Consider the following 23,400-nt stretch of genomic DNA (forward strand, 5'->3'; position numbering starts at 1 on the left):
TTTTTATAGTGCTTTCATATGTACTACTGTACATCTAAAGTGCTTATATATAGATTTTCAGTACTATACAGTAGGTAAGGGGAAGCTGAACATCACTGGATATTACAATAAAAGTATCACAATATGTTTGCACTATATCAGATAAAATACATCCTATTATTTACTTCCTTTAAGCGCTACAGACGGGCTGCTGACCCCGAGAGGGTGTGTGTCCAGACGCTCTTTTGGCTGGATGAGACTGAAGGGGTGTTGAACATGAGGTCCAGTCACCGACACACATAAAACAGCAGGTCTGTGCGCACAACAGCTCCTCTGACCGCCACACACACACTGAGAACTTCAACATGGTGAGTTAAATGCACTGCAAGCATACATTTAGACCATCCAGAGTAAGACTCAATATTCGTACTTATGCTCATCAAATTGGGAAGCAGAAATGTGTGCTATCGGTGACATTAGCATTTCAGGGAACAATCTTTAAAATAACCATTTTTGTTTCTTCCTGTGAAGAATATTTTTAAAATCTAAAGAATAATTTTCCACTATGAAGAAGTTGTAATGTAATGGAAAGATTCTATTGATGTTAAAGGTTCTTTATTGAATCCTCAATGCCAATACAATCATTAAACTATTAAAATGCATATCTTCTAAAGCTAATTTTCTGTTATTTTAAGTTAAGTTACAGGATGTCCAAAGTCAAAAGATGTCTTTCAGTCTGAGGAAAGTTATATTTTAGTATGTTTTGTATATTGCATGAATGTGTAATCCTTTGAAAACATAATTATAAATATTTAACGATCTCTGTTCTCTCTTTAGACTTCATACACTGACAAAGGAGAGAAGGTAACATGACTTTAAACTATAATAAAACTGTATAATAGCTTATTTTGGTACACATATTTCATGTTTTTAAACATTTTCTGTTGCAGCCAGAGAGAGGGAAATTCATAAGGTTTCACCATGTGAAGTTCTGGGTGGGAAACGCCAAACAGGTGAGCTTAATCTGTGTCAGGCTTATTATTATTATTAGAAAAATAAAACCATATATAGCATAAAAAACACATTTAGTTGTAAAATGAATAAAACAACCAACAAAATGAATAAAATAGGAAAATACAAAAATATAACCATTGAAAATATTTGTCTAAAAAGTATCTGTTTGAATGTATTTTGATGGTTTACAGATGTTAAATTAAACCATGAAAATGTTTGCACTTTCTCTGAATAAATCAGTTTTGTATTGGATACTCTTGTAAAAATGCTTTGATGCAAAGTTAAAGATTTAAATGACAGTGTTTCTGTAAGATTATGGCACTGAATATACATTTGCTGGCACAAATTGATTGTAATAAAGTAGCTTTATAGTTTCAAAGTGCCTTAAAAAGATATACCATTGTATATACCATGCAGAATCAGAGAAGCTTCCAAACATCCTGAAATAAGTCCTAAAGCAGATGACGAACGCTAATCAATAATGTGATCTGAATCTGAGAGTGATGCAATAGTTCATCTCCATCTTGTCAGTGAAATAGGGTTACATATTAACCAATAGTTTGTGCTCATTTTGTACCACTCATAGATTTTGTCTAGTTACATTTCATAAAAGAAAAGGTTGTATAGAAGCGTATAGGGTTCTGTAAGAAGTAGAAGCTTGGGATCATTTTATTTATGTTTTGAATAAAATTGTATGACTTAAATAGCTCATAAACATACTTTATCACACTAGAACAAATGACAGTATTATGCAGTCTTTCAAGAACCGTAAAATTATATTTAGAACTCTTTTGACAAGTCATTTTATGTATTGTTTTCTAACAGCTATTTGAGGATTTTAAAGTTTTCATGTCATTAAAAAACACAAATGTGTTGAGGGTTACAGGCTTTTAAACACACACATGTCCTTGTTGCTGTTGATCTAGGCCGCGGCGTTCTACTGCGATAAGTTTGGCTTCGAGCCGCTGGCGTATAAAGGTCTGGAGACGGGCAGCAGGGAGCTGGTGTCTCACGCCATCAGACAGGACAAGGTGTGTGTGTTGAGGATGAATACACACATATCATTCAATCATTCACTTCACGCCCTAAAATGACAATTTTAGTTTGATAATGTTTTTTGGTCACACTTTATTTTACAGAGCCCTTGTTATGTTACATGTATTTACAATAGTAAGTTATGATTAATTACATGCAACTAGCAAACCCTAATCCTACCCTAACCCTATACATGTAGTTAATTAATATAACTCAGTACTTAAATATATAATTACAAATGTAACCCTTTATTTTAAGGTGTCCGTGCTAGCGTGTACTTATATATTTGTCAAAATAATGACCTTTTCAGCTTAAACTGTGGTGTATCTTGTTTAAGTTGAAAATAATTCTAGAGTGCAGACTTCTGTTTGGTCTCATTTTAAAGTATTATAGAATTTTAAGTTTATTGGTATGAAAATGCACAAATACAATTTTAAACTTTTATATGAAATATATATTTTTCAAAACATGTTTTACTCAAAAAGCTGCAAAAAAAAAAAAAACCCACATAAATCTAAATCAGTTCCAAATTTGAGGCTGATATCTTAAAAAATGAGCTTTTAGTAAGATTTCGGCAGTACCAACAACAAAATTAATTTCACATTCTTTTCCAATGCACTCATTTTTGACCAGCGAGGAGACTTTTTCAGGTCTGTTTAACCTTTTCAAATCATGTATTTTCATAACCAGTATGATATGTTTTCGTATACCAAGAGCTAAAACCATTACCAAGTTTCATACCATTCCAATGAAGCACGAAATTCTAAAAAAAACTTATTTTTTTATTTTATTTGTTCAGTCAAAAATGACCATAGAGCAACATACCTTTTTAAAATCCAAACTGCATATTTGTTTCAAAAGCACCTCAGAGTCCAAAGTATTTATTCTTTTCACAGATAATATTTGTCTTCGAGTCTGCTCTGAATCCTGGAAATGAGGGTATGAACCATTTCATTTATTTTTAAACATTCTAGTGTGAAGAAACTCTTTCTAGGTCAAGCTAAAAATAATTAAAACACTTCAAATTCAAAAAATGTAATATTACAAACAATTAAGTTTGTTTTGGGTTAAAATTATTTTATATCATCACAACATACACACTCGGGAAAAGATAATAAAGGATTCTGTTACTCACACTCTAAAAAATGCTGGGTTAAACACAACCCAAGTCGGGTTGAAAATGGACAAACCTAGAAATTGTGTTGTTTGAACCCAGTGAATGGACCCATTCAAACAACCCAATTTCTGGGTTTGTCCATTTTCAACCCAACTTGGGTTGTTTTTAACACAGCATTTTTTAGAGTGCAGGATTAAAATGACCCCGGTTTAACAAATTCATGAAAAGAAAATCAAGAAAAAAAACAACAACAAGTGCTCACTGTCCTCTCCGTCCACAGAAATGGGTGAGCATCTTGTGAAACATGGAGACGGAGTCAAAGACGTCGCGTTTCAAGTGGAGGACGCTGACTTTTTAGTAAAGGTAAATCAGTTGTTTTATCCTCCAGGACAGCTTTTCAGACAAAAGTTTGTTACATTATTGACATAATAATATGCATCATTTTCATAATGGGATGTCCAGTATTATCAAAGAATTCAAAAAACGTAAAACTGGTATGCTTGTCTATGTTCTCATACTAACATACCACTCTTACTCCTTCACTGTTCATAATCAAAACGGTGAATTCATCAGACCTATGGCGAATACTTACTGATGTTTGTGCGATTATGTCCCTCCAAAATTATGTCACTTCTAGATGATGTCATCAAGGTACTGCCTTTTCCTTAAAGGTGCACTATGTAGTATTTTTGCAGTAAAATATCCAGAAACCACTTGGCCGGTGTTATATATTTTGTTCCGTTGAGTACTTACAATATCCCAAATGTTTCCAACTATTTGTAAATTGTGAGAAAATTGCTATTTTAACTCAGGACAGGGACGTGTCAGCATAGCGTTTGAGGGAGTCGCCTGTCAATCGCGTCATATCTGTGCTACCCTCGGTTTCAGGTTTTATTTGGCAGGAGCGCTTTACTCTTAGCAGTGTGAACAAGTGAACGCACGGAGTAACGTCATAACATCATTTTAAACACACTTAAATGTATCTAATATGATAAACAGAGCTGCATTACCTCATAATCATAACCGGAAGAGCGGATCTGTGCAGGCGCCCAGCGAATGTGTCCCGTCCTGTCATAATAAAAGTCCCGGTGTTCGCGAGGCGGGTATTTGTTTAACAATCGCTCCAGCAGCCGTGCTCAGCTCCTCAACACTCGGTCCTGCTCTGCTTCACACTACAGTAACGTTAATAACCGCATGAACATTCGAAATTCGAATCTCATTTACAAAGTGACACATGATTTGGCACCAGCTCCTCTGGCTGAGTTCATCAGCCAAAGAAACAGTTCTGAGCGCGTTACTCGAGGCTCTGCCAGAGGAGACTGTGTCATCCCTCTGTGCAGGAGTGTTTTTAGTCACACGGCCTGGTCAGTGAGGGGAGCTACAGAATGGAATTCTATACCTGAGGAGGTTAGACAGCTCAATACTTATAAGGCCTTTACAAAAAAATTAAAAATTTGGCTCATTAACACCTATGTCTGCCAACATTAAAAGTCGAGTCTATTGAGCTGTACTATATATTAGATAAACTATAGCCATTTTTGAAAATGTGTTTTTTGTGTGTCTGATTATTGTAACAGGCACAATGTATTAAGTTATTTTACAGTGTCATTTATATTGTAGTCAATTTGCCGTAGACTTGTAAATGTATATTTTTGTTTGTATTTAATTGCTTTTTTTACATCTTGGCCGGGGGACTACAGATGAAAAATAGCCTTTTGGCTAATTCTGGCTTTTTTTAACCATGTTTGTTCATGTGTTTTATGAAATTGCACTGTCCCCTTTTAAATAAACCATTAAATGAAATGAAATAAATGAAACATGATTTCTGCCCGAGTCCTATTTTCCACCGGCTGTGAGGTGAAGACCACATGTCCCAAGATACTGCGCTCACACTTTGCGTCATCAAACTACGCATTTGTTTTGAATAGGCGCCCTCCAGTGGACGGAAAGTTGCAAAGTGCACCTTTAAGAGGATTTACCAAAAGTCTAAAAGGATTGAAAGTGATATTGAGAACACTCATGATCATTAAGACAAATGAACAAGAAGGAATATCAACTGAAATCTTTTGATTAAAGTTAAAGCCGCACTTGGCTACTTTTGCTCTCGGGGTCCCCCTACAGTTGGGAAAAAATAATGTCCTCAACTACTGTCGTAAGCTGTCATCCTACAACAGGGGATGCCATCGCGCGTGCGTTTGTTGACATGACAACCCTGATAGCCCTGAACTAGAGATGCGCGGGTCGTCTCATAACCCGCGGACCCCGTATGTCTATTTAATGGTCGCGGGTGCGGGGCGGGTTGTAAAAATATATACAGTGGTGCGGGGCGGGCCAAATAACTTCATAAAAGCTCCCCGCGGGTCGGTGCAGCACTAACAGTTCCCCTGAACACTGCAGGAGGAGTTCACATGCAGGTGTTCTTCTGGCGGCGCGTGTGAAATGTCTTCATCCCAGGTACAGTCAGTGGCATGTTTCAGCATGTCATATGAATATCATTTCATGGGTTTTATTTTTTTCAAACGCCAAATAATCACGATGCTCACGTTTACAAGCCAGCGTCATTATAGTAGTCTATTGGTTAGCGTTTTCCAGAATCTATATGATACTTCAGTTCAATGTTTGAGTGGTCGGTAATCACCGTAACAAGCAGGACCGCATCGGTCGGGCACGCCTCCTTCAGCTCACGCCGACGAGCAAACGCTGGTCACATGTTGATCCTCGTCCTGCCTTTAATCACAGCACTTTTTCGTTTCCTCTTATTGCTTTCCTCCAACAAAACCTTTTCTTTCTTATTTGTCTGTGCTGCTTCGACATGACTGTATTATCCGACGAACAAAGTTGGGCTCGCACGTCCGAATGTAAGGAAGTGTGTGTGTTGGTGGAAGTGACGTATATGCCGTAAAGCAGTCGAATTTTGTAGTTCTTTTTGTTCTCGGGTTACTACCCGAAACCCGAAGTTTAAAAGTACGATTAAAAACGATACAGACCCCATCAGGCTATGGCAGACGTGTCACTCAACCTATTGTAAGTCGATGTATCATCACAAGAGTCTTAAAAAATATATTATGAAGGTTGAAAAGTTACCTAGTGCTGCTTTAAAATACATTTTATTAAATATTTATTTCCGGAATGATACCTGGACGGCACTTATAATGCAGTATTATGAGGAAACATTTTTTCTTGCATAATGCGTTGCACTTAATTACTATTTCCATGACAATTAACCACATTTTAAGGTTAACAGGAGGATTTTTTTGCATTAAAATAATGAGACTTTGAGAGTTAAAATGGGGTCAAATGTGGGAAAATATCACAATGCAACAAAAAAAAAAAAAAAATTGCATAACGCAAGTATACAGTGTATTCTGCACAGTATATTCAGTTGACACAACCGTCACCCAAAACAGAACTGATTTGAACTGATTTACCTTTGGGACTTTGGAATAAATGTGTGTTTGCCTTCCCAGAAAGCCAAAGAGAGAGGAGCGGTGATCGTCAGAGAGCCGTGGGTGGAGCAGGATTCAGGCGGAAAAGTCAAATACGCTGTAATTCAAACTGTAAGTCACAGAGAAAGATGACGTGTGTTCTGCACAGACAGACATACATGTCACTTAAAGACTTATGATATATCTGATGTTGTTTTTTGCAGTACGGAGACACGACACACACGTTTGTTGAGTACATGGGGCTGTATAAAGGTCTGTTCCTGCCAGGATACCATGAGCCGCTGTTCAGAGACCCTCTGTTACCAAAACTGTGAGTGATCTTACAGTGAACACAGCAGACAGGGGCATTCTCAGACATTAAACATTCTTCCAGTAACGTTAATCAAACGTTCATTCAACGTTATCTGCACTGTAAAAAACACACAACTTGAAAAAAGGTGAAATGACTGATTTTGTTGTGTTGGTTCAGCAAAAAAATCACACATTGTAAAAAACAAAAATTGAAAAAAGTTGAGAAGACTGATTTTGTTTTTACGGAAGAGGGCCAAGCAAAAAAAAAAAAAAAAAAGCATCTCGAGATTAAAGTCATTATAGTGCGAGATTAAACTCGTAAAATTTCGAGAAAAAAAGTCGAGATACAATCTTAAGAATAAACTCATTAAATATCGAGAATAAAGTCGTTATGTTTCGAGAAAAAAAGTCGAACTAAAATCTTGAGAATAAGCTCATTCGATCAGTGTTCATTTCATAGCATACTGATAGAGGACATGGCAGAGTTAGATCACTTAGTCAAGCTATATTTCAGACTTTCTTTCAGTAACAAAGAAATACTATCAACTTTAGCTAATTATGACAAAATTATATTAATGTCCTCTATCAGTATGCTATGCAATGAACACTGATCGAATGCGTTATTCTCAAGATTTTATTTCGACTTTTTTTCTCGAAATATAACGATTTTTTTCTCGAAACATAAAGACTTTATTCTCAATATTTAATGAGTTTATTATCAAGATTTTATTTCGACTTTTTTCTCGAAATTTAACGATTTTTTTCTCGAAACATAAAGACTTTATTCTCAATATTTAATGAGTTTATTCTCAAGATTGTACCTCGACTTTTTTTCTCGAAATTTAACGAGTTTAATCTCGCATCATAATGACTTTAATCTCGAGATGCTTTTTTTCTTTTTCTTTTTTTGCTTGGCCCTAATCCTCTTCCGTATGTTTTGTTGGTTCAGCAAAAATCCATTCTGTAAAAATCTCGTTCAACAAAAAAAAAATCTTAGTACTATTTTCCCCAGCTTTTTTTTGTTGACTCAACTTTTGTAAATAACAGTTATACGAACTGAAAATAAGTTGTCTGTGACACACAGAAAAAAGTTTAGTTGAGTCAACGTGACATTCTTTGTTTTTTGGAGAGATATAACTAATCTGTAACAAATCTTTTGTAGTTGAGCCAATTCAGCATTGTGTGTCTTTTGGAAACAGAAGTTCTCATTAAGAATGAACTGGTTCAGATGTAGACTTTTTTATTGGAAATGTTTGGTTTCCATTTTTGTGATGAGTGTTTCCTTTAGTTGGGCAGTTTGAGTCTTAGCGGATTGTATGAGTTTGTAACAGTGTTTAACAAAACATTATTTGTTGCAAAGAATGCTGTAACCAATGATCAGGTGATCTAGAGAACAGCATTATAAATGGGAGTAGTTAACTACTTTTTTTATGATCTAAGTGATTTTTTCATAAATGGTGTATTATATTTACCAACAAAAGTTTTTTGCAGCAGAGCACTCATTCTGAATTTTGATTTTTAAACACATTGTGGGATTTTTTTTTAGACACACACACACAGACATCTAGAATCAGCATATGAATCTCAACAATGGTGACATGTTTCATGCTGCAATGCATGATGGGAGCCCTCATTTTAATACTATGTTGGCTCCCAGCATGCATTGCTGCATGAAACATGTCACCATTGTTGAGATTCATATGCTGATTCTAGATGTCTGTGTGTGGTAAGTCACTCCCCCCTTTGCTTATGCTTTTTTTGCTAAACACCAAAATGGTGATGACCAAATGATTTTAAATGTAAAAATCAAGATCTAAACCTGTTTCCAATGGACAAAATGTATTGAATTGGCTCAACTACAAAAGATTTGTTACTGAATAGTTGCATATCTCCAGAAAACAAATAATGTCTAGTTGACACAACAACAAAAAATATGTGTCACAGACAACTTATTCTCAGTTTGTATAACTGTGATTTACAAAAGTTGAGTCAACAAAAAAAGCTAGTGGAAATTGGTACTAAGATTTTTTTGTTGTACAACCTAAATGTTTTTTTACAGTGTGGTCTTTAAAGGACAACTCCGGTGAGAAATGACCCTAGGGGTAATTAACAGATGGATCTCTGGGATGCGTTTTCATGAAAATTGAATGTAAAGAGTTTTATCTCTAAAAACAGATTAGCTTATAACGCTAGTCTATGGGGCACAGGGTAGTGAAATTAAATCGCTAGTTAATACCACTAACAAGGCTCAAAATAGCCTCACACTAACACGGCAGCATAATGAGGGTCCCTACATGCAAACCGAAGCATTGAGAACTTTATAAGAGTACAAACAGTTTAATAAGAAGATACTTTATAAAGACAGTGCATTACGCGTTCACGGTCGGGCGCCATTTTGGAAAACAGTCTCGACTAGTCGAGTGACGAACACTGTGCTAAGTGAGCTGGTCGATAGGAATTAAATTTGTGAAATCTAATTACAAGGACATTTTTAGTTTTATTTATGTATTTTCTCTGCCACGTTCAGTGCTTTCTTCCAGAAACAACGGACCAAATGAGATTCCAAGTCACAGTTCATCGCTTAGCACTAGCACAGCGCTCGTGCCTCGACGAGAGTGTTTTCCAAGATGGCGCCTGTCCGTGAACGCGTAATGCACTGTCTTTATAAAGTATCTTCTTATTAAACTGTTTGTACTCTTATAAAGTTCTCAATGCTGCGGTTTGCATATAGAGACCCTCATTATGCTACCGTGTTAGTGTGAAGCTATTTTGAGCCTTGTTAGTTATTAGTTAATTAACTAGCGATTTAATTTTGCTTACCCTTTGCCCCTTAGACTAGCGTTATAAGCTAATCTATTTTTTTAATCTAGGGGCATTTCTCACCGGAGTTGTCCTTTAATAATGTTCTCAAAACGTTAGTGCAAAAAAGATTACTTATACAACTCTCGTGGAATGTTCAGTTCAATGTTTTGGTTGCATTTTATAAGTTTCGGAATGTTCAGAGAACATTCCTAAGGAACGTTCTCAGAATGTTTGCAAAATGGAACGTTCCCTTAACATTTATAAAAAGTTTAGGTTTTAAACATTCAGAGAATATTCCGAAAGGATAGTTGACTCAAAAATACAAAATTCTGGGTTACACGTTATTTTAAGGTGCAATTACTGTATATATATTTAAGTACTAAGTAATATTAAGTAACTACATGTACTTACTATAGGGTTAGGGTTTGTTGCATGGTAAGTACATGTGTAACAATGACACTGTACAATACATTTCTGTCCAAAAATAACCAAAATTTACCAAATTCAGTCATTATTTGTTGATTTGTTCCAAACCTGCACGAGTGTCTTTGTTCTGTTGAACACAAGAGAAGATATTTTGAAGAACGTCGGTAAACAAACAATTGCTAACCGCTATTGATATGCTTAGAGTGAGAAAAAAAAAACACGTCAATGGAGGGGACCATTTTTTTTTTGTTAGCTGGGAAGATCTGTTTGGTGTGTTTGTGAAATAATAATGTGAGCTTGCACGTATGTTTAAGTGCAAATATAGGACAGAAATATACTCATTCATTTTATTTCATTAATAAAGGCTCATTCAAAGTTTTCTGGTCTTTAATAATGTTCTCAAATTGTAATACAAATCTTATGGAACGCTTTTTCTTAAATGTTTAAGTTGCATTTTTTTAAATGTTTCTGGTTTCGGAATGTTCAGAGAACATTTAAAAGTAACATTCTCATAATGATTGCATAATGGAATGTTCCCTAACGTTTGCACAACCAAGAACAAACCTTATTATTATTATTATTATTATTATTATTATTATTATTATTATTATTATTATTATTATTATTATTATTATTATTATTATTTTTTTTTTTTTTTTTTTTTTTTTTTTTTTTTTATTATTATTATTATTATTATTAAATAAGCTAGAACATTTAAAAATAATGTCAGGGATTGTTCACTCAAAAATAAAAATTCTGTTATCATTTGTTGATTTTCTAAACCTGTATGAGTTTTTTTTTTGTTCTGTTGAACACAAAAGAAGATATTTTGAAACAATTGCAGACCCCTCATTGACTTTGAATTACTATAGAAGTCAATCGGTGCCAGCAGTTGTTTTTAGGCGAACTATCCCTTTAATGGGAACATTAGAAAAACATTCTTAGAACATATTGTTTAAGTACAAATAGTCTCTTAGGCAGAAACATCCAAACATGTATGAAATATTTCATAACACAAACATGCATGAAACTGAGCTTAAATAGCTAGAACTTCAAAACCATGTAACTCCTCACAAACGTTTTTATCCTTTTCTTTCTTTGGCAACAGGCCACCGGGACATTTAAGCTTCATCGATCATGTTGTGGGAAACCAGCCAGATGATAAAATGGTGCCAGTATCGGACTGGTCAGGGTCACACATCCAACAAACACATCAATAAGACAAATTCATGGAAATGTCATTGGCAAAAAAACACGTTCTCTCTGTCTTTTATCTGCAGGTATCAGAAGTGTCTGCTGTTCCACAGGTTCTGGTCCATCGACGATAAACAGATCCACACCGAGTACAGCGCTCTCAGATCCATCGTAGTCACGAATTATGAGGAAACCATCAAGATGCCCATTAATGAACCAGCCACCGGGAAGAAGAAATCACAAATCCAGGTTCTTCCGGCAGAGCCCTAGAAAGCATCAAACTTCTTGCATAGCTATATTTCAGTTTTTAATGAATTATTTAAGTCAGGGATTCCCAAACTTGTTTTGCAGAATTTTTTAGGCCCCTGACGTTTTATGTTAATATTTCACGTTCATGGTTCTTTGGTGTTGCTTAATGGTCCAATGATATACAAGTAAACAGATAAATCGTTTTTTAAGTAAATGTATTTTTTTATTTATTTAGGTATTTATACAAACTCACCTAAAGTATTATTAGGGACACCTGTTCAATTTCTCATTAATGCAATTATCTAATCAACCAATCACATGGCAGTCGCTTCAGCGCATTTAGGGGTGTGGTCCAGGTCAAGACAATCTCCTGAACTCCAAACTGAATGTCAGAATGGGAAAGAAAGGTGATTTAAGCCATTTTGAGCGCAGCAGGGTTGTTGGTGCCAGACGGGCCGGTCTGAGTATTTCAAAATCTGCTCAGTTACTGGGATTTTCACACACAACCATTTCTAGAGTTTATAAAGAATGGTGTGAAAAGGGAAAAACATCCAGTATGCAGCAGTCCTGAGGTCAGAGGAGAATGGCCGACTGATTCAAGCTGATAGAAGAGCAACTTTGACTGAAATAACCACTCGTTACAACCGAGGTGTGCAGCAAAGCATTTGTGAAGCCACAACACACACAACCTTGAGGCGAATGGGCTACAACAGCAGAAGACCCCACCGGGTACCACTCATCTCCACTACAAATAGGAAAAAGAGGCTACAGTTTGCACAAGCTCACCAAAATTGGACAGTTGAAGACTGGAAAAATGTTGCCTGGTCTGATGAGTCTCGATTTCTGCTGAGACATTCAGATGGTAGAGTCAGAATTTGGCGTAAACAGAATGAGAACATGGATCCATCATGCCTTGTTACCACTGTGCAGGCTGGTGGTGGTGGTGTAATGGTGTGGGGGGTGTCTTCTTGGCACACTTTAGGCCCCTTAGTGCCAATTGGGCATCGTTTAAATGCCACGGCCGACCTGAGCATTGTTTCTGACCATGTTATCTTATCTTATCCGATAAGAAAAAGATCAGACCTGTTTGCCCAATAGTGGCAAGACATATATGTATATAAGGACATCTGTCTTTCACTGCTCTTACAAGAACATCAGTCTCCTCGGCTGTGAACTGCTCCTGGCGTGCGCCTGGTAAATACGCCATAATAATAGCGACCCATAATGGAACTTGCGCAGCTGCTTTTAAAGGGAATGTTGGATGACGCTCTGATTGGTTTATTCACGTTACGCCCAAACCACACCTATGAATAATGAAGCTACTTCAGACCAACCCATTTTAGATTTGCGCCGGGCGCCTGGAAAATAGCAACAGCGCCGAGACCCGCCCACAAAGTTACTTGCGCTTCACGCTTTGACACTTGCGTTTCAGATCGTTAAAATAGGGCCCTAAATGTTTTATGCAATATTCCAATTCTGCGCATAAGTTAAAGTTCCAACACTGGATAGAAACATAGCTTGTGTTAATTACACTCTAGAGAAGTACCACAATAATCATTTTTTGTGTATTTATACTTGCTACCACTAGTGATACACACGTCACCTTTAACTACTAAAAGCAGCGGCTATTTGCACTGTGACAATAGCAGTATTTTCTTTGCAATAAGAGTAAATAGTTAGATGCTATATATGCTTAGAAATATTGACAGGTATATTTGCACCTTAGTGTTGTTGTAGCTACATTAAACGGTATGTAATATTACAGTGTAAATGATTATTAAAATTATTAATTGGATGCGAACTTAGTGGGACAATAAAGAGAATAGAAAGTACAATTCCTGAAGAAATTGTGAGTGGTGCTTGCCATGGCAAAACTCGGGGCCCGGTGGCTACCACAAGGCAAAAAAGCCAAGCAACATGTCTGTACGATGTTGTGGGGCTGAGATATGGCTTCGTTATGTGTTTTTACGGTTGCTAGGGTACTGTAAATGGTTGCTATGGAGTGGCTTGGCACCATCCTATAATGACCCCAAAAGCTACTTGTCAGTATGAATGATATAAACCAACCCCCATGTCTCTATGATTTTCTAATGCAGAGATCTAAACAGTTGCTAGGGTACTCTGTTTGGTTGCTATGGAGTGGCTTGGCACCATCCCATAATGATTCCCCAAAATCCCCTTGCCAGTATGACTGATATAAACCAACCCCCATGTCTCTATGATTTTCTGATGCAGAGATCTGAACGGTTGCTAAGGTACTCTGTTTGGTTGCTATGGAGTGGCTTGGCACCATCCCATAATGATACCCCAAAATCCCCTTGCCAGTATAAATGACATAAGGGACAATAAAGCTGATAAACACTTTATTATTATGCACACGTTAGACTCTTTATTTCCACTTTTCGAATATTGTCTTCTGATTTTCTAATCTAATATTTGATAGGAAAAGGGAGTAGAGTGAGTTCAGCAAAAGGCAGATTCAAACTAGGGTCGATTTTGTCGCCAATACTTTCAGTCACATGCTATACCCCTACACTATTGCTAATGATGACGATCCAGTGTCTTCCATACTTTTGTCTGGCCCAATCAGACATCAGTGGGCGGAGTTAGTGTAAATAGACACTATTAACGAAAACATTCATCAATTTGAACTCTATAGAAAGTGTTCATAATACTGCTATATTTATCTTCTTTTTTCATTTGTAAAGGAGTATATTGACTACAACGGAGGGCCTGGAGTGCAGCATATAGCCCTGAACACGTCCAACATCATCCAAGCTGTACGGCTCCTCTCAATATCACTTCATTCCTGTTACATTAAAAATAAAGTCAAATATAAAGCATGCAACTCTCTCCTTATGAATCAGATTGTGAACCTTCGAGCTCGAGGATTGGAGTTCCTCTCTGCACCTGATAACTACTACGAAATCCTGCGGCAGAAACTCAAGACAGCCAAGATTAAGGTGAAGGAGGACCTCAAAACACTGCAGGTCAGCGAAACCAAGATTCATATTTGCATTGTTTGGTTCAAGTAATGTTTTTTTCAAACACAAATTGAAATCTTAGTTTTTTTTCATCCAATGCAGGAGTTGAAAATCTTAGTAGACTTTGACGATAAGGGTTACCTGCTCCAGATCTTCACCAAACCCGTGCAGGACAGACCGACGCTCTTCCTGGAGGTCATCCAGAGGAACAACCACTTTGTGAGTCTGAGATTAACATGCATTTACAGTTATATTTATTCATTTAGCAGATACTTTTTTAAGTGAATAAAATGGAGCCTAGTCCAGCCAAAAATGTAAATTCTGTCATCATTTACTTACCATAATGTTAGTCCAAATCTGTAACCAGGATGTTTTTCTGTCCTAATTCACCTGAAACTTTGACGCTTCAAAACGCCTATAAAAAGATCATAAAATAACTCCATATGAATAGAGTGGTTTAATTCAAGTCTTCTGAAGAGATGTGATCACTTTATATGATGAACAGATTAAATTTATGCTTTTATTCAAACATAAACATAACATGAGCTCAACCTGTAAGACACAAAAATAAACCTCATTGGTTCAATGTTTATATATGTGAATAAAAGTCTAAATAAAAGGTGCAATATATGACCCTGGACCACAGTCATAAGTCACATTGGTATATTTGTGGCAATAGCCAACAATACATTGTTTAGGTCAAAATTATAAGTTTTTATTTTATGCCAAAAATCATTAGGATATTAAGTAAAGATCATGTTCCGTGAAGATATTTCGTAAATGTCCTTCCGTAAATATACACAAAAAATATTATTAGTAGTGATATGTGTTGCTAAAGACTCCCTTTGGACAACTTTAACGGAGATTTTCTCAATTTAGATTTTTTTGCACCCTCAGGTTCCAGATTTTCAAATATTGTCCTATCCTAAAAAAACATACATCATTGTATATATAGATTGTATATATAAATCTCAATTTAAAAAAAATTACACCTATGACAGGTATTGTTGTCCAGAGCCTACTCTTGTTATTAGTGGCACCGGTGGCCGTTTAGTGAACTGCACTAGCTCTTATTGCTTAAACCCAATATACTCATGGCAAATGTCTTTTTTTTCTTCACTTAGAAGTAAAAAGTTGTAAAAACCCACATCCCATCTGTGTCCATGCTGCGGAGAAAGACGTTTAGTTAAATATGTGAATATGAGCGGCGCACTTTCCTCTCAATAACAAAATAAACACACAACAAAAATTTGAAAACAGCCGTTCAGAAAGCATCTGATCATAGCGATGTGGATATGCGGTTATGATAGTTTGATTATAAAGTATATTTGAGACTAGACTGTACAGATGTGACTGAGACTATAGACTGTATAGATGTGACTGAGACTATAGACTGTACAGATGTGACTGAGACTATAGACTGTACAGATGTGACTGAGACTATAGACTGTATAGATGTGACTGAGACTATAGACTGTATAGATGTGACTGTAAGACTATAGACTGTATACAGTAGATGTGACTGAGACTATAGACTGTATACAGTAGATGTGACTGAGACTATAGACTGTATAGATGTGACTGAGACTATAGACTGTATAGATGTGACTGAGACTATAGACTGTATAGATGTGACTGAGACTATAGACTGTATACAGTAGATGTGACTGAGACTATAGACTGTATAGATGTGACTGAGACTATAGACTGTATAGATGTGACTGAGACTATAGACTGTATAGATGTGACTGAGACTATAGACTGTATAGATGTGACTGAGACTATAGACTGTATACAGTAGATGTGACTGAGACTATAGACTGTATAGATGTGACTGAGACTATAGACTGTATAGATGTGATTGAGACTATAGACTGTATAGATGTGACTGAGACTATAGACTGTATAGATGTGACTGAGACTATAGACTGTATAGATGTGACTGTAAGACTATAGACTGTATAGATGTGACTGTAAGACTATAGACTGTATAGATGTGACTGTAAGACTATAGACTGTATACAGTAGATGTGACTGAGACTATAGACTGTATAGATGTGTCTGTAAGACTATAGACTGTATAGATGTGACTGAGACTATAGACTGTATAGATGTGACTGAGACTATAGACTGTATAGATGTGACTGTAAGACTATAGACTGTATAGATGTGACTCTGAGACTATAGACTGTACAGATGTGACTGAGACTATAGACTGTATAGATGTGACTGAGACTATAGACTGTATAGATGTGATTGTAAGACTATAGACTGTATAGTAGTGACTGTAAGACTATAGACTGTATACAGTAGATGTGACTGTAAGACTATAGACTGTATACAGTAGATGTGACTGAGACTATAGACTGTATAGATGTGACTGAGACTATAGACTGTATAGATGTGACTGAGACTATAGACTGTATACAGTAGATGTGACTGAGACTATAGACTGTATACAGTAGATGTGACTGAGACTATAGACTGTATAGATGTGACTGAGACTATAGACTGTATAGATGTGACTGAGACTATAGACTGTATAGATGTGACTGTAAGACTATAGACTGTATACAGTAGATGTGACTGAGACTATAGACTGTATAGATGTGTCTGTAAGACTATAGACTGTATAGATGTGACTGAGACTATAGACTGTATAGATGTGACTGAGACTATAGACTGTATAGATGTGACTGTAAGACTATAGACTGTATAGATGTGACTCTGAGACTATAGACTGTATAGATGTGACTGTAAGACTATAGACTGTATACAGTAGATGTGACTGAGACTATAGACTGTATAGATGTGACTGTAAGACTATAGACTGTATAGATGTGACTCTGAGACTATAGACTGTATAGATGTGACTGAGACTATAGATTGTATAGATGTGTATACAGTAAATGTGACTGAGACTATAGACTGTATACAGTAGATGTGACTGAGACTATAGACTGTATAGATGTGACTCTGAGACTATAGACTGTATAGATGTGTCTGTAAGACTATAGACTGTATAGATGTGACTCTGAGACTATAGACTGTATAGATGTGACTGAGACTATAGACTGTATAGATGTGTATACAGTAGATGTGACTGAGACTATAGACTGTATACAGTAGATGTGACTGAGACTTTAGACTGTATAGATGTGACTGAGACTATAGACTGTATAGATGTGACTGAGACTATAGACTGTATAGATGTGTCTGTAAGACTATAGACTGTATAGATGTGACTCTGAGACTATAGACTGTATAGATGTGACTGAGACTATAGACTGTATAGATGTGTATACAGTAGATGTGACTGAGACTATAGACTGTATAGATGTGACTCTGAGACTATAGACTGTATAGATGTGACTGAGACTATAGACTGTATAGATGTGTATACAGTAGATGTGACTGAGACTATAGACTGTATAGATGTGACTCTGAGACTATAGACTGTATAGATGTGACTGAGACTATAGACTGTATACAGTAGATGTGACTGAGACTATAGACTGTATAGATGTGACTCTGAGACTATAGACTGTATAGGTGTGACTGTGAGACTATAGACTGTATAGATGTGACTCTGAGACTATAGCTTGAATGACATTACAGTACAGAACGGCTCGTTATCCTGAACAGTGTATAAGCATTAGTGTCATGTGTCATTGAACAGAAGAGAGGCTCTCTGGAGCGTGTGTAAACCACACATCCTTTCAGTTTCCCGGAGAACACATCTGAAGACCTTCACATAAAAATCAGGCTTTCATAGACAAACTAGGAAGTTCGGGAAGGTTAAGTAATTAATGACAGAATTTTGGGGTGAACTATCCCTTTAAAAGCAAAGAAACTACAATAAACCACAACAAATAACATACAAATAAATATTGCAAATATCCATGACATATGAATACCATGTTTTAATCCAAAGCGACTCATCTAACAACAACATTAGGCAACAACATGAAAAGTGGTAAACAAATACAAAGTATGAAAGATTGTCTAAGAGTACAGGCTAGAAAAGGGAGAGACATAAGAAGAAATAGAGAAAGTATAGTATGTATTTTGATATTGATATTTTGATATTAACAGCAGTTAAGTGCCCTTAAAAGGTACTTTTGGGAACAGTGAACGTGAACGTTTAAGAACGTTTTGACGTGCAGTGTAGTTTATCATGTGTCATTATATACTGAATGAGAACAAACGTGTTGGAGGTACAGTAAACACAGTTACAGTATAGCGTTTGACAGCCTGTCTGAACAGGCCCATAGTTTTATTAGGGGCATTTTTAAAGCTTGTGAAGTGAAGGAACTGCCTAAAGATAAGACATTTCTATATAAACCACACTAAAGGGGCTTTACTGTCTTCTGTGGTGCTTTAAAAGTTCAAACAGAGCAAAAGCATGAACCCGATGACACCAACAGCAGTGTTGCCAAGTCTGCGGTTTTCTCGCAGAATTGGGCTACATTTAAGATGTTGCCGCGAGTAATTTATTTTTCTGTGGGTTGATTTTCACCCCCTATAAGCATGATTTTAGCATTCCAACATCCCCAAAACACCCCCCAGATGTACAAATCCAGTGGAGAAAATCGCATTGGCCTATTTTGGGGCTACTTTGGTTACACAGACCTGGAAACCAACCGTTAGAATCAAACACTGTGGCTTCCTGTTAAATGTGTGATTTTGATGAGCAATTCCTGTGTGAAACTGGTTCAATGTAAATGCTACACCAAATGTTATTAAGTTGGCTTGAGAAAGTCAATTTACTAATCTACTATTTAAACTACTTCTTCTGAGAATTTAAACAGCCTCTCCTCCTAGAGCTTTAAACTCGGATCAGACCTTCAGACTCTGACTGCTGTATTCTCTTTTCAAACTGATCAGACTTATGGTTTTCTTAAAATTGAAGGTTAAAATTAGCCTGGATGCCAGCCAAACTTAGCCCCGCCCACAAATGTTTAGGTCGGGTGGTTCGGTCTGGCCTCAATCCATAGAGGAGTAGTTATCCCCGAACAGAAACTGACCAATGAGATCATCAGGGCGGGCTTTAGACGATGACGGACAGATGATCAACAGAAACTGACCAATGAGATCATCAGGGCGGGCTTTAGCCGATGACGGACAGATGATCAACAGAAACTGACCAATGAGATCATCAGGGCGGGCTTTAGACGATGACGGACAGATGATCAACAGAAACTGACCAATGAGATCATCAGGGCGGGCTTTAGACGATGACGGACAGATGATCAACAGAAACTGACCAATGAGATCATCAGGGCGGGCTTTAGCCGATGACGGACAGATGATCAACAGAAACTGACCAATGAAATCATCAGGGCGGGCTTTAGACGATGACGGACAGATGATCAACAGAAACTGACCAATGAAATCATCAGGGCGGGCTTTAGACGATGACGGACAGATGATCAACAGTACCGTAATCATCGCGTCATCAAAGGGGCTTGGGTTATATTTGTTCAAATCCTAAACGGAGAGCTTGTTTGTATCTGCATCACCTTCACTATTTCTCTCAGAAATGATGATCATGTTGGGTAAGTACTCTGGGTATCATTAAATTATATTATTTTTTTACAACACCGGCTAAGATCGTTTATTCCAGTGCGCGTGCAGACAGGGTTGCCAAGTTTTTTACAACAAAAACCGCCAACTACTAGCCCTAAACAATAATTTTCTCAGGGGGTTCTCCGGAAAAAAATGGTGTTTGGGGGATAACGTGTTATTTTGGCAAGGTTGCTGCTAAAATTCACACTCATGGGTCTATATATCACATAACTGAGGTCGCTTCAACCCGCGGACATAGAAAAACAACCCGTGGAAAAAAACGCGGACTTGGCAACACAGTGCAGTTGAGCTCTGTTGACATTTGACAACTAACGTTATGCGTCGCTCCGCTGCTCTGATTGGTTGTAGGTCAGTCCAATCGAGGTCTTTCCTGGTTGGGTTGAAACACGCCCCATAATCACAGCCCAATGGAGCATCAGACTCATATTCTGACTGGAGCTGAGTATGACCACGACAGGCTAGGTAAACGCAGCTTTCATCAGGTGCATCAATCCACCATAAAAGTGCATCTATCCATTATAAAAGTGCATCTATCCATCATAAAAGTGCATCTATCCATCATAAAAGTGCATCTATCCATCATAAAAGTGCATCTATCCATCATAAAAGTGCATCTATCCATTATAAAAGTGCATCTATCCATCATAAAAGTGCATCTATCCATCATAAAAGTGCATCTATCCATCATAAAAGTGCATCTATCCATCATAAAAGTGCATCTATCCATCATAAAAGTGCATCTATCCATCATAAAAGTGCATCTATCCATTATAAAAGTGCATCTATCCATCATAAAAGTGCATCTATCCATCATAAAAGTGCATCTATCCATCATAAAAGTGCATCTATCCATCATAAAAGTGCATCTATCCATCATAAAAGTGCATCTATCCATCATAAAAGTGCATCTAAAAGTAAACATGTTCATTTATACTAGAAATGTGTTAAAAATTGCTAGCAACATATTAAAACATGATAGCAACAACGTTAAATGATCTATCTACTGCCTTCAAGACATTCAAACTTTAAAGGGATAGTTCACTTTAAAATGTAAATTCTGTCATCCTTTACTCTCCCTCAAGTTGTTTCAAACCTGTATGAGTTTCTTTCTTCAGCTGAACACAAGGGAAGATATTTTGAAGAATGTCAGTAACCAATCAGTTAACTGGAGCCATTAGTAGGAAAAAAAATACTATGGAAGTCAATGGCTCCAGTTAACTGATTGGTTACTGACATTCTTCAAAATATCTTCCCTTGTGTTCAGCTGAAGAAAGAAACTCATACAGGTTTGAAACAACATGAGGGTGAGTAAAGGATGACAGAATTTACATTTTAAAGTGAACTATCCCTTTACATCACTTTAAACATAAAACCTTCAAACTTTAAGCTTTTAAAACTATTTAAAAACATTTTGGTCTGGCTTTCTCAAGCCAACTTTTAAGTGTCATCAAACTTTACTCATACAGTTTTAAGTGTACTCCAGTCACAAAGCTGATTACATATTTTATCTAATTGTCATATCATAAGACCGCATGCAGTTAAACCTGTGATTCTACCATGTCTTCTTATTCTCAAGGGTTTTGGAGCTGGAAACTTCAAATCTCTGTTTGAGGCCATTGAGAAGGACCAGGACGCCAGAGGAAACCTCACAGTGCTCACACCGGAGAGCCAAGGCACCCTGAAGATGATTAACTAACACACACATGTACGCGCACACACGCACACGCACACACACACACGCGCACACACCAACATAAACATGGTTTACTCACAAGGCCTTGTAATATGAGACCGTCAATTAACACTGAACATCCAGAGAAACAATAAAGAATGTAACGTATATGTATCTGTATCATTTTCTTAATGTTCTTCAGCTCGAGTCCTTCCTTCCATGTGTTCAACACTGAAAAAAAGTGTGTTGGATTTACATGATTTAATTGTGTACATCGGCATCATTTGTTCATGTAACTTTAACATTATAGAATGAATACATTTAAGGTGACTCAATTGAGTAGTCTCAAAGTGATTTTCATACGACTCCGTGTCATGAATCAGACATTCACAATCATACATTCATTCAAATCATTCACTTCAGTTTCATATTAGGGGTGGGCGGATCGAGCTAAATATCGATAGTATCGATGCCAACACTGGTATTGGTATCGGATCGATACAGTTGTAATTTAATCAATATTGTAATTTAAACATCTCTCCTCTATGTTCTTTATACTTTGCTCGTGTCTTCTACCTCTACAATCCTGAGCAAAAACGCTGCTTTCACATCCTGACCACTTTGCTACTCCTCCCCCGCCTGCTGCTCTGCTGTGATTCGTTGTTGTGTCGTCACGTGACTCACTGACACGCGCGTCGAGGAGCAGCGAACTGAGCGAGCGAAGCTGATAGCAGCACATTCATTGAGAGATCAGGATGGCCGAGAGGAAGAGAAGCGTTGTGTGGAGCTATTTTACGGCACTAAATGATAATACTGCAACTTGTTATACGTGTAAAAAGAGCATTCGATACTGTGGCAACACTACAAACCTATACAAACACTTAAAGGTCCCGTTCTTCGCGTGTTTTCGAAGCTGTGATTATGTTTACAGTGTGCAATATAACATGAGTTCATGTTTCGTGTGTAAAAAAACACAGTATTTTTCACACAATTGACTTATCTGTACAGCGCTGTTTCCTCTGTCCTACAAACGGCCTGATGATTTCCTTGTTCTATGAAGTCCCTCCTTCAGAAACACGTAACGAGTTCTGATTGGGCAGCGCTTCCCGTGTTGTGATTGGACAGCAGCTTAGCACACTTTGCCCGGAAAGGTCCCGCCTCTTACCATAACGGGGCGATGCAAGCGCTGAACGCGCGATCTTCACGTTGGAGCAGTGTTGCCAGATTGGGTTGACGATTTCCAGCCCAAAAGTTTACTAAAACCCGCCCAATCCAAGAAAAAACCGCCCAAAGTTTTAACTAATAAAATAATGTGATATAATTGTATTGCCATGTCAGTCAAGATTGATTAGCGCCATTTTATTTCCTTAAAACAAAATAATGATAAAAAAAAATCTTTAAAAAAAAATCAATTTTCCATGGCTAAAATTTCCAAGTGGAAACTGTCAAAATCATAAAATTAACCGATGATGACACATGTAGGCTATCACTTTCAAATGTCAACAGTAAGAATAAACTAATTTATGTGCAAAAAGTGAAGTTACGTGCAAAAATTGAAATAAACAACGTAATTAGCAGGCATTACACACACACATTAATGCA

The 23,400-nt window shown here is 37.0% G+C and overlaps 1 protein-coding gene across 1 annotated transcript; it reads left to right on the top strand.

Annotated features, from left to right (window-relative positions):
- Nucleotides 1-277: 277 nt before the first annotated feature.
- On the top strand, nucleotides 278-21,968 carry hpda (4-hydroxyphenylpyruvate dioxygenase a). The gene is made up of 14 exons (XM_067439698.1): nucleotides 278-347; nucleotides 817-843; nucleotides 930-992; nucleotides 1,920-2,024; nucleotides 2,925-2,967; nucleotides 3,426-3,508; nucleotides 6,613-6,702; nucleotides 6,795-6,901; nucleotides 11,219-11,296; nucleotides 11,391-11,553; nucleotides 14,262-14,333; nucleotides 14,421-14,543; nucleotides 14,640-14,756; nucleotides 21,703-21,968. The coding sequence occupies exons 1-14, from the start codon at nucleotides 345-347 to the stop codon at nucleotides 21,820-21,822; spliced, it is 1,194 nt and encodes a 397-aa protein (XP_067295799.1). The 5' UTR covers nucleotides 278-344; the 3' UTR covers nucleotides 21,823-21,968.
- Nucleotides 21,969-23,400: the final 1,432 nt, after the last annotated feature.

The sequence above is a fragment of the Pseudorasbora parva genome, chromosome 3 (genome assembly GCF_024679245.1).
Source record: "Pseudorasbora parva isolate DD20220531a chromosome 3, ASM2467924v1, whole genome shotgun sequence".
Taxonomy (NCBI): Eukaryota; Metazoa; Chordata; class Actinopteri; order Cypriniformes; family Gobionidae; genus Pseudorasbora; species Pseudorasbora parva.

Coding starts and splice junctions, on each gene's coding strand:
- hpda (XM_067439698.1), top strand. Junction 3,509..6,612: donor ACGCTGACTTTTTAGTAAAG/GTAAATCAGTTG, acceptor TTGCCTTCCCAG/AAAGCCAAAGAGAGAGGAGC. Junction 14,544..14,639: donor AGGACCTCAAAACACTGCAG/GTCAGCGAAACC, acceptor CATCCAATGCAG/GAGTTGAAAATCTTAGTAGA.